The following is a 12,603-nucleotide window of genomic DNA, read 5'->3' as shown; positions in this document are numbered from 1 at the left end:
TGTAAATTATGAGTCATCTGCTAAGAGAAAAGGACGTGTAAACCTAACGGTCCTAAACTGTTGTGCCACAGACGCGGTTTACTAAGTCAAGTGAGGAGTGGGACCCCAAAGAACCTAAGTGGAGAACAAAGTTTAGGCATTGAGAAGCAGTTCCCTCATTTTCCGTGGAGAAGCAGGACCACGGGGAGGAAAAAGGAGAAAGAGAAGCGAGACCTGAACAGCGGGCCCCGTTCATATTTGCAAGGTCAGTGAGATGGTGGCCGGGGAGGCTGTGATTTATGACCACGTCTGTGCCTCCGCCCGCAGATCTGAGACAGAGCGAAATGACACTTACACCCTGATTGGAAAGCAGCAAGGGCTGGCTGCTCGAAAAGACAGGCAGGGAAGGAGAGAATCTAGGATCGATACACACCTCATCACGGGATCACAGAGCAGCAGCTAAAAAGCCTTGAGGGTGATTTGGAAGAGAAACAATAAAGCAGAATTTGATGGACTTCCTAACCAAGAGCAGGAGACTGGTGCAGTTTTCTTTAGACCTGTGTTTTTCAAAATTACAGACTGTGCCCATTAGTGTTTCATAAAATCAATTCAATGGGTCCTGCCCAGCATCTGAAAAAGGAAGGAAGGAAGGAAGGAAGGAAGGGATGAAGGGAGGGGGGAGGAAAGAAGAGGGGAGGGAGAAAGGGAGGAAGTAGGGAGGAAGGAAGATAGGGAGGAAGGGAGGAGGGAGGAGGGAAGAGAGGGAGGAAGGAAGGAGGGAGGGAGGAAGAGAGGGAGGAAGGGGGGAGGGAGGAAGGAAGGAAGGAAGGGAGAAAGGAAGGGGGGAGGGACAAAGGGAGGAAGGAAGAGAAGGAGGTAGGAAAGGAGGAAGGAAGAAAGGAAGGGAGAGAGGGAGGGAGGAAGGGAGGAGGGAGGAAGGGAGAAAGGAAGGGAGGGAGGGAGGAAGGGAGGGGGGAGGAAGTCCCCCCCCCCCCCCCCCCCCCCCCCCCCCCCCCCCCCCCCCCCCCCCCCCCCCCGGCAAGGAGTCCCTTGGGAATGAAATGGAGGCAGAAGCCCAGGAGGGGGTGTCTATCTTGATGTGGCTTTTGCAAAGAAGGAACAGATTTCTGAGTTTCTTCCAAGTGTTCATTCACTTCAGAGAAAGTGACCACACAGGCAAAGTTCAGGCTCCAGAGAAGGAGAGAAGTCAGTAATCTTAAGCAAATGGATTTATGGCCAGCTGCTTCCAGCAAGGTTTGTGAAAGCTGGAAAAATCTTCACGGAAAAAGAAATATAAAAGAGAAAGGGTAATCAGGAGTAGCCATTTCCCAAGGACACACACACCTGACACTCCATGTCCCCAGCTCCTGTCCCACCTGTCGCTACCAGGCACAGAGACCTCGCTGTAGGGAAGGTTGGCACAGCATCGTTAAGGGACTTAGCTGAAGGTGGACAGGAAAATGCTGTCACGAGAGACGGTCTGAGGAGATCATCAAGGAGTTCTAGAAAGTGCAAAGGCTTGAAAAGTTCAGGTCCAAAGCGCCGAAGCAAGAAATGAATTTTGACTTGGAAAGAAATGAAGGAAAACAGAAAAACGCTCTCCAAATCAGAACAGGAGAAGGCTAAAGAAGTCTGATCCTTCATTTGGAAAGGAAGAGAAAATGGGTCATAGCCAAGGAGGAAGAGGAGAGGCAGACGTGGGCTCCAGACCACCTAGAGAGTTGGGGGGCGGCAGTCTCCTTACTAGGGAGGGAGGGCCGGTCTCAGCTTGGTTTGCCGCACAAGCACGCTGACTTCTTAGACTGTGCTCATTTGGGTAAGTGGGGAGGTCTGATGGAGATTATGGAAATGGGTGAGGCCCCACCAAGTCGCCCCACTGGACAGGAGGTTTTAACTTGTAGCGTTAACTCATAAATTACCTAGGGAAATTTGTCTCACTGGGAGATGGTTGAATCTCCAGCTGAAGGCTTTCTTCCAGAGAGAATGACCCACAGAGGCGGGTTTGAATTTAAGGCGTTTGAGGTCAGTGCCTCGGTCAGGCAAAAACGAAGATCTGACGAGCTCTATCCACTGTCTACACATCTTTCTCAGGTTCTTAGTTCACCCCGGGATGAAATTTACTGACGAGGCTGGAAATGTCAAGACTCCCTGCCGGGACAGCAAGCAGACCGTCACCCCTGAATGCGCTCTGGTTGACAGGCAGTGGCTGCCTGCAGCACTGGGTAGACTTTGCAAGTTCCTGTCCGGGTCGCACAGGGGACAGTACGGTTTCGTCTCCCGGGGGCTGGAGCTAGGGCAGCGGTGAGTTGAATGGCGGTATCCCAGAAAGACATGCCCCCCAGAGCCTGTGAATACGGTTTTATTTGGAAAAATGATCTCCACAGATGTCATTCAGTTAAGGATCTTGAGGTGAGATCATCCTGGATTAGGGCGAGCCCGAAGTCCAATGGCAAATGTCCTTAAAAAGGACACACAGAGAAGAGAGAGAAGAGGAAGCCTGCGAAGGTGGAGGCTGAGGTTGCAAGGACACGGCCACAGCCAAGAAACTCCTGGAGCCTCCAGGAGGTGGGAGAGGCAAGGAAGGGGTCCTCCCTAAAGCCCTCGGAGGGACAGCGGCCCTGCCAACACCTTGATTTCACACTTCCGGCCTCTGAAACTACAGGAGAACGTATCTGTGTTGTGTTTAGGCAACTCAGTTTGTGGTCATTGGTTACAGTAGCCGTGGGAAACCAGGGCCAAGAGTGGCTGGTGGGGTATTTGCTGACTCCGTACACATTTAGTCTTAAAAAGACTCAAGCCTTTCACTGAAGAGATAAAGCAGCGGGCGCCTGGGTGACTCAGTGGGTTAAGCGTCCGACTTCAGCTCAGGTCATGATCTTACGGTTCGTGGGTTCGAGCCCCGTGTCAGGCTCTGTGCTGACAGCTCGGAGCCTGGAGCCTGCTTCACATTCTGGGTCTCCCTCGCTCTCTGCCCCTCCCCCACTCGTGCTCGCTCGCTCTCTCTCTCGAAAATAAATACACATTAAACATTTAAATAAAAAATCAATAAATGTTAAAAAAAAAAAAAGATAAAGCAAGAAGGATGGAATTTCAGTCACTAATTAAGTACAGGGAGGACTATTCAGGATGGAGACCAAAAGCAACGGTGACGATCAGCTGCTTAGAATACAGTATTTGCTGACAGCACAAGAGACATGTGCCATTTTTTTTTTCAACATTTATTTATTTTTGGGGCAGAGAGAGACAGAGCATGAACGGGGGAGGGGCAGAGAGAGAGGGAGACACAGAATCGGAAACAGGCTCCAGGCTCTGAGCCATCAGCCCAGAGCCCGACGCGGGGCTCGAACTCACGGACCGCGAGATCGTGACCTGGCTGAAGTCGGACGCTTAACCGACTGCGCCACCCAGGTGCCCCGAGACATGTGCCATTTTAACGAAGGTGGGTGGGTCTCTGGTTAGATACAAGTTCCTTGACATCATTAGTTACTGTCAGATATCTTTCTCTGGAAGGAAAAGGAAAGAGCCACCATTTATCAATACCTGATATGCCTTTCTATGTTATAACAATGTGTGTCATATATTACATGTCGTATATTACAAACAACATACGTTATATCATTGAATTTCCACCACTGGGCAAACCAGCTATTCCAACTTTATGATTAAGTAATTTATGGACGCTCTCATGGCTACCGAGTGGGAGAGCAGACCTGACTTCAACTTTGGCCTCGGTTATACCATTTAAGTTCTTTCCACAGCACTACGCTGTCTCCCGGAAGAGAGTTTTATTTCCCCTTTTATAGTACAGCTTTTTGAGGTATATACTTGTTATACAAATGGCACATACTTAAAATGTGTGATTGGTTAACATTTGACACACGTGGAACCATCACCACAATCAGGACTGTGAACGTATCTATCATCCCCCAAGTTTCCTTAGGCCCCTTTGAAGCCCTCCCTCCGCCCTCCCTCCGCCCTCCCTCCGCCCTCCCTTCGCCCTCCCCCTGCCCGACTCCCCAGGCCACCGCTGATCTGCTTTCTGTCACTATAGAGAGTCATTTGCATTTTCTGGAATTTTCTATAAATTGACTCACGTGGTATATACCCTTTCTTGTCTGACTGCTCTCATTTAGCATAATTATGTTGAGATTCATCCATGTGGTTGTATGAATCAATAATTCATTCCTGTTCACTGCTGAATAGTATTCCAGTGTGTACATCCACCACTGTGTATTTACCCATTCACTGGTTGATGGACATTTGGGTTGTTTCCAGGCTCTTATGCATAAAGTTGCTCTGGACATTCATGTACAAGTCTTTGCAGGGACACGGGCTTTTATTTCTTGTGAGTAAATACCCACGAGTAGAATGACTAGATCATACAGGTGTAGGTATCTGTTTAAGCAGGTGTATGTTTAACTTTTTTAAAACGTTTATAAAATGGTTGTACCATTTTACGTTCCCACCAGCAGTGGGACTAGGCCTTCCACATTCTCACCAATATTTAGTATGGTCGATCTTTTTAATTTTACATATTCTAATAGGTATGGAATGGTGTCTCCTTGTGGTTTTAATTTGCATTTCCCTAATGACTAAGGATTTTGAGGATCTTTTCATGTGCTCGTTTGCATTTCATGTATCTTCTTTGGTGAAGTATCTGTTCAAATCTTTTGTCCATTTTTAAAATTTTTATTTTTCATTTTTTAAAATTTACATCCAAATTAGTTAGCATCTAGTGCAACAGTGATTTCAGGAGTAGATTCCTTAGTGCCCCTGACCCATTTAGCCCATCTCCTCTCCCACAACCCCCCCAGGAACCCTCAGTTTGTTCTCCATATTTATGAGTCTCTTCTGTTTTGTCCCCCTCCCTGTGTTTATATTCTTTTTGCTTCCCTTCCCTTATGTTCATCTGTTTTGTCTCTTCAAGTCCTCATGTGAGTGAAGTCATAGGATTTTTGTCTTTCTCTGACTGACTAATTTCACTTAGCATAATACCCTCCAGTTCCATCCACGTAGTTGCAAATGGCAAGGTTTCATTCTTTTTGATTGCCGAGTAATACTCCATAGTGTGTGTATATATATATATATATATATATACCACATTTTCTTTATCCATTCATCCGTCGATGGACATTCAGGTTCTTTCCATACTTTGGTTATTGTCGATAGTGCTGCTATAAACATGGGGGTGCATGTGCCCCTTCGAAACAGCACACCCGGATCCCATGGATAAATGCAATTCCTGGGTTGTAGGGTAGTTCTATTTTTAGCTTTTTGAGGAACCTCCATACTGTTTTCCAGAGTGGCCGCACCAGCTTGCATTCCCATCTTTTGTCCTTTTTTAAATTGGGGTGTTTGTTTCTTTTTTATTGGGTTTGGGGAGGTTTTTAAGCATATGTTCTGGATACAGGTTCTTTATCAGATACATGATTTGCACATTTTTCTTCTAGTCTGTGGATTGTCTTTTCTTTTTTAAAGGTACTTAGACTCATTCATCTGGGCTGGTTTAGGCCTGGTTCTGTAATGCAGTGGGATTGACTGAATGATAACTCAAAAGCCAGCGGAGCTGTAATAGTTTATATCTCAGGTTTGATGATGATTATTGTAGAAAGAGATGGCCCACGAAGTGTCTCTGTGTTTGCCTCCCTTGAAACTCTCTGAAAAGGGCTGTAGCCAATTTGGGGTCCGCTTCAAAAACCAATTGCTAAGGAATCTATACAAACCACGAAAAGCATCAAAACCGACAGGATTCGGCAGGAGTCACCGAGAACCTGGGGAACATGAGGTCTGTATGTGCGACCATGCTTGTAGGAAGCTCAGCCGGTTCCGTGTAAGGGGGACTTGCAGGCTGAGCCTGTTTTTGCCCAGGACGGGGACTGGCAGCTGGAAGGACTAAGGATTGAATACCACTGGAACTTCTTCTCTTATAAACAGATGCTTTTGTCCTGTGCGTGGCAGGCTAACTTCATGTGAAACTGTGCAAGCAACACGATTGGCCTTGCCTGTCTCCCACCTTCCCTGACGGTGACCCACTTTTCACCTTCACAGCCAGTGCTCACCGTTTGCGCGCCCCAACCAATAATCCGAGAAGCTCAGTGACTAACGTGATAAGCACGTAGTAAAAATATTTATTCCCTAGGGCAGTATCTCAAAATATATATATACACCAGACTTTATATATCCAGCCTACGGTTAATTGGACAGTTCATCCTGTTATTTACACATTCTATACCCTTAATGACTGTTAGCTGCTAAAACATTCCAGGACTTCTCTCCCGGTGCACAAATGTACTTATTTCTGTCAGGTACGTATCAGCAGTGAGCCTGCTGGGTTACAGGACTAAACATATGCTTAGCTTTAGTAGATACTATGAAAGAGTTTTCCAAGTGGTTGTACTAGTTTCCTCTCTTCCTAGTTATGGATGGAGTTCTGATTGCCTCCCATCCTCATTAATGTTTGCTATCATCAGGTTTTGATTTTAGATAGTCTGGCGGATATGTAGCAGTATTGAGCTGTGGTTTAACTTAGAATTTCTATGATGTATTTCTGTGTTTATCGATTTCTAGCTGAATTCTCCCAAGGTCAAATAACATATTTTGTACGATTTCAAGCATTAAAAATTTGTTGATACACGTATGGCCCAGCATATGATCTATTTTGGTAAATGTTTCATGTGCGTGTGATAAAAATGTATATCCTCCACTTCTTGGGTACACGTTCTGTTAATGCCAAACATCGTTTATCATTTTGTTTAAACTTCCTATATTCTTTTTTTTTTCAATATTTATTTTTGAGAGAGAGAGAAAGAGAGCACATGAGCAGGGGAGGAGCAGAGAGAGGGGGAGGGAGAGAATCCCAAGCAGTCTCCTCACTGTCAGCACAGAGCCCCACGTGGGGCTTGATCCCATGAACCATGAGATCACGACCTGAGCCAAAATCAAGAGTCAGACGTTTAACCGACTAAGGCACCCAGGCGCCCCGAAACTTCCTATATTCTTAATGATTTGGCACGGGGGGGGGGCTCATACTATAACAGTTGCTGAGGTTGTTTTTAAAAAATTTTCCCATTTGACTAAGATTGTGGGTTTTATTTTTGTCTTTAGTTCTGTCAATTTTGGGCTGTATATATTTTAAGGCTACATTATTCGATCGTCGAAATCTTAAATGATGACATCTTCCTGGTGAACCACACCTTTGGTCATGGTGAAACATCCTTCTTTGTCTCTGGTTACGTCCACCTTAGTCTTCCCTGTCTGATATCAGTAACTGGCTTTAGTTAGTGTCGGTGACTGTGGCCATTTGTATTTTCCAAAGGAGGCCCCAGCGTTTCCCATCTGGCTCGTTCTCTTTACTCCTACAGAGGTAGCAGAATTCACGTTGCCTCCTTTTGAGCCCCTGTAGTCCTTTGTATGATTTCTGAGGCTAGCTCATGAGCATCAGTGCACTTCTGTCTTGCTTTCTTGAATGCCAACCCCTGGAATTCGGTCACCAGGCTATGAGAAGCCCAAACTGGCTCGCATGGAGAGACATGTGACAAGACCACGTCAGGCGCTCTAGCCTACAGCCCACCTAAGGCCCCGGCTGATGTGTCAGACGTGCGAAGATGCCACGATGATACCAGCCCTCAGCGGCCGAGTCTCCCTCAGCCTCAAGTCCTCTCGGACCTTCAAGTCTTTCCAGCCGAGGCCCTAGACATCTTGGAGTGAAGAGAAGCCACACCACTGTGTCTTGTCCAGGTTCCTGATCGTGAACATTAAAAACGGTTCTGACACCACTAGGTTTTGAAGGGGTGAGCAATTGTAACTGAACGGGGTAGTGTAAGTTTTCTATCCTTTGTTAATCATTGCATATCTCTATGTTTTTAAGGCGGGTCTCTAGTAAACAGTAGGTAGGCTTTTAAAAAAAAAACTGAGTCTGATAATACTGGCTTTTTTTTTTTTTTAATGTTTTTTTTTTTTTTTTTTTTTTTTTGAGACAGAGGGAGACAGAGCATGAACGGGGGAGGGGCAGAGAGAGAGGGAGACACAGAATCGGAAACAGGTTCCAGGCTCCGGGCCGTCAGCCCAGAGCCCGACGCGGGGCTCGAACTCACGGACCGCGAGATCGTGACCTGAGCTGAAGTCGGCCGCTTAACCGACTGCGCCACCCAGGCGCCCCAATACTGGCTTTTAATTGGAGTGTTCAGTTTCTATTCTGTTTAACGTAATTATTTCTCCACGGCTTTGAATCTACAATCGGACTATGTTCTCACTATTCACTATACTCTCGCTCTATTCCTTTTCTCTTTTCTCTTGCCTTCTTTTGGATTGACTCTATTTTAGTTTTGCACCGTCCCCTCATTAGCTTGTCAGTGACACACTCTGTTGTCAAACTTGTAACACTTGCACTGCACGTGGCAACCTGCATCCTGGACTTCCCACTCACATTTAAAGTCCCAGACACCCTCTCAAGATAACAGTCTTAAGCGTAGAGTGAAGTATGCAGACAAGGAGGCCAAGAAAGAAATCAAGAGCGAAAATTATATCTAGGAAAGAGCTTGGTGCGTGGTTTCTGACCCAGGAGGCCGTCTGGTCTACGTCCATCGGAAACGTATTTAGTTTCTGAAGGGATCATGTTTGCAAAGGAACCATGAGCCCTAAAAAAGCCTTTGGCTGTTTTCAGCCAAATTTGGGCCCCCAAATTTCCATAAGTAGGACACAGTCTGCCAAAGCAACAGCCTTCAAGGAAAACACACTCTCTCCAAGGGCAGTTCAGATGTGGTTTGATAACACACAAGGAAAAAGGCCCAAACGGGGAAGCTAGAGGCCACAGAGAACAACAGACAAGGGAAGGCTACCCTGAGAGCCCAATCAAGGTCGAATCTGGGAGATCTTCCTGCTTCTCGGGCAGACATGCTCATTACTTGTATGGACTGATGACTGTACCTCCTGTTCCTCCTTTTAGCAAATGGGGGCTTGTCTTCCTTCACCCTGGCCAGCCCGTGACATGCTGCACTCAGACCTGGGCAGCGGATGCAGACCTTCTGGAGAACCTCGCCCCTTTTTTTTTTTTTTCAAGGTTTTATTTAAATTCCAGTTGTTAACATACAGTCAGAGAACCTAGCCTTTGAACTGTATGCAGCGGTTGGTAAACTGCTTTGGGGGTTGTCTCCCCTGGGGTTTCACGAGTGGGGAGAAAAATACCATGAATATTAACCGCCTACAGGGGTATACTGCAGCTGAGACTGGTCTGTATTACCAAACCCATTTCCTCTTTTTTCGGGGCTCACGGACCTCATTCCCCATCCTCCCTTGTAAGAAAGCACGGCTTTGCGGAGTTCTAGCCAATGGAAAATGAATGGAAGAGAAAGGGCCATTTTGAGGCCTGGCCCATAAAAACCTCCTGAGAGATTCCGTCCCATTTTGTCTTGATGCTAAGGGGCACGGTGACTTTAGCAGCCTGCCTTAAGAGGGACGAGCTACAGGCGAGAAGGAAGGAGCCTTCTTTCCGGAATCACTGCTCCGGCACCTGTTGTGGAATTTATGTGAGTGGGAGAGAAATACCCATTTGCTAAAGCAAGCTAGCCTTACCCTAACTACCACACAAAGCCTTTCTTCACCTACGTCAATCACACACAAAACTCTCTCTGCTTTGTCTGGTAGTTTAGAGAGGGGAGGGATATGCTTTAAACACTCCGTCCTGATAGTGTTTCTAAGTGGGAACAGAACGCCGCATTTTAAAGGAACAGTCCCCAACTCCATTTGGACAAAGTGTCCTGGCCCACTGAGCGGTAACCCCTGCCCTGTTCCCATCTCACTCCAGTGGGGAAGGCTTTTGAACCCTGGGAAGCAGGAGCCGGCAAGACCCCAGGAGAACGGAACAAAAGTGGAGTCAGGCAGAATCACAGATATGTTGAGGCAAAGTTACCTTGAGGTATCCTGGTTGGGTCCTTCCTCCCTTTTTTACAGATAAGGAGACACAGGCTCAAGAATTAAAGGGAGTCGTCGCCTAAATTTGGTGACAGGGCTAAGATTAGAAGCCGGGTCTCCTACTATTATCTATGGCAGAAGAAAATAGATAGGCACACACCATTGCTGCAGCCGGGGGTTAAACATTTCTTTGATGTCTCGTGGTTTTCCTGAAGATTTCATGCCACTTCCCCAATCGATACCATAACATACGCTCAATAATTTTATGTAAAAGAAAGTTTTAAATTACTCGTCATCAACTAGAGAGGGCTCTCCCGGAAGACGCACTATATTTCTCTACCCCGGGATACACTACCACTTACCTCCAGGCATGCACATACCCCAGGCTGAAACCCGTGGCTGGATCGCAGACGCAAAATGATCCTAGCACAAGGGCCTGGGCCTGAACTCTTCTTGTCCTGACTCCTTCCCTCTATGGTCTAGCGCCCAGATTCAGCCTCAGTCCTAGAGAGTCAAGCCTCACCCTCCAGGTGGGCCGGTCGGACTCCTACTTGTCCTTCGAGGGTCAGGTCCAACATCATCTCCTCTAGGAAGCCTCCTATGACCCAAGTTTCCCTGCCCCACCCCCCACGCACGAGGCCCGAGGCAGCCTAATTCCCGCACTTCCCACGCCACGTTCCAGGGCCGTCTGTTGGCATGTTTGCCTCTTCCAGGAAGTATGACACACAAAAAGTACTCAGTAATAGAAACGAGTGACCCGAAGGCGGTGCCTGGGCCTCCCTGGGGCCCACATCTCGAGCTCCCCGGCCCACTCCTGCTGGGGCCGCCCGGGTAGGGAGCTCGGCAAGTGCACACTTACTGGCTGGGGGAGGGGCTCCGGAGGTAGTGGGCCTGCACGGCTCTCACACTGGTTTCATCCTCCTCACTTGGGACGACCTGCTCCTCCTCTGGGTCCCCGCTGGTCGCCATGACAGCCTGCCAGTCCCTGTGGCTTTGGCAGGAGAAAGGTGGTTAGGGAATCCGCTTCTGGAGGTTTTGTGGGGGGAAGGGGTATATCCGCGGCGTTAGCGGGGGAAGGTCAGCGCGTACGACCCACCCCCGGGAGGGAGACGACCCATGGGGAAAGCCCGGTCTGACTTGGGTTCGGCAGGACACCGAGATGCACGCCCCAGCTGTGTCAGCTGTCCGCCTTGGAGTCACAATATTTAAGAAGCGACACCCTGGCCCCTTCCTCAGATCCCGGCAAGGAGGCAGCGAGGCGACCCAGGGCTCTGCGTGGACTAAGCTAAAGCCGTTGGAAAGCAAGAGATTCCCCAGGCCAGAAGGATCTTTCTGTTGGAACTCCCGGGTGTGCCCTCACATACACACAGGCACGTGAGCACACACACGCACGCGTGCGTACATATATGTAGGCACACGCCCCACTCGTGCACAGACGCACGCCTTGGCCTCTCCCGGGGGAGGGGCGGCTGGCCCTCTTCAGTGCCTCTCACCAAGGCCGCAGGGGTCATTGCCTTTGGCTCAGGCACCACCCTGATTAAGGGACATGAAATCCCTCCGGAGCTGGTCCCACACACACGGCTGGGCCTTGCCACTCCAGGCAGAGTTGCTGCCCCTCTGCTTGTGAGTCTCGGGCTCACAGGACGCAATGAAGGGAGAGGCACACTCACCTCGGCTTTGCCTAGATCTCCACACCAAAGGGCAGTCACCCAAGGGCTGAGGGACCCGGATAAAAGGGCCAAAATTTCCGATCAGCGAGAGGGACCAACCTCTCTCCTCTCTTCAGTGCTTCTGCTCTGAGGGACAGGACAGCTGTTAACGGGAAATCTTAGCTGCCTTCTAAATTTAGCCTCTGGCCCCATAGCCTGGCAGATCTCTGGGAGGACGGAATGCAGTCTCAGGACCCAGACCTGAAAGCTGGCCCCATTTAACCCTTTCCCTCCTGCTCCTGGCCGATTCTCTGGACACCGGACACTGACATTGAGCAGCAAAGTTAGAAGACGGTCAGGCTTCATAGATGGAGAGGCCTGAAGAAAAGGTTTCCTTTGGACTCTCTCTCTTGCCTGCAGCTACCTATGCAAAGTCTTCCCAGAAGGCGGTCTAGTGCCACAAATCTAGAAGAACGGAACAAATTGTATCCCAGCCCCATGTCAGTCTAGAGGGTGCTGGGAAAAAATACCCAATATATAGATTGGGGCAGGGGCTCTGATGGATGTCAGGAGAGGACCATGGTGCAGCGAAAGGGTATAGCCAACGGCTTGTGGCCAGGGTTACGTTTCTTTGAACAGCGATGACTCTGAATAGTAAACGAGTAGTTGTGTTCACCCTCTACAGTCCCTCCCCGACGACACTCACATTCGTGGGGATGGTCAAGTGGCCAGCCTGGGTGGTGTAAAAATCCCACGAGCTTCGGGGCTCCTGGCTGGCTCAATCGACTGAGCGTTCGACTTCGGCTCAGGTCATGATCTCACGGTACAGTTCTGTGAGTTCGAATCCTACATCAGGGCTCGCTGCTGTCAGCACAGAGCCTGCTTCCAATCCTCTGTCCCCCCTCCCTCAGTGCTCCTCCCCCACTCCTGCTCTGTCTCTCAAAATATAAATAAACGTTAAAAAAATTCCACAAGCTTCATAAACTTCAAATGAGCTCATAGCCCACCTTACTCCCCTTTGTAAACTCCCACCATCACCATGACCAAAGCAAAGCCCCAAAACCCA

The 12,603-nt window shown here is 48.6% G+C and overlaps 1 protein-coding gene across 1 annotated transcript in view; it reads right to left on the bottom strand.

The window, feature by feature from the left end:
* Positions 1-12,004, bottom strand: part of STYXL2 (serine/threonine/tyrosine interacting like 2) — a 31,192-nt gene extending 19,188 nt beyond the window's left edge. The window contains exons 1-2 of the mRNA XM_043567680.1: positions 11,559-12,004; positions 10,748-10,873 (exon numbers count right to left, since the gene is read on the bottom strand). Coding sequence (XP_043423615.1) covers positions 10,748-10,857 — 110 coding nt within the window. The 5' untranslated portion in view covers positions 10,858-10,873; positions 11,559-12,004. The remainder of the gene's footprint in view (positions 1-10,747; positions 10,874-11,558) is intronic.
* Between the last annotated feature and the right edge of the window lie 599 nt (positions 12,005-12,603).

Source organism: Prionailurus bengalensis, chromosome E4 (genome assembly GCF_016509475.1).
Source record: "Prionailurus bengalensis isolate Pbe53 chromosome E4, Fcat_Pben_1.1_paternal_pri, whole genome shotgun sequence".
Taxonomy (NCBI): Eukaryota; Metazoa; Chordata; class Mammalia; order Carnivora; family Felidae; genus Prionailurus; species Prionailurus bengalensis.
Note: the sequence above shows the minus strand (reverse complement) of the source record. Positions and strands in the feature narration are given on the sequence as shown.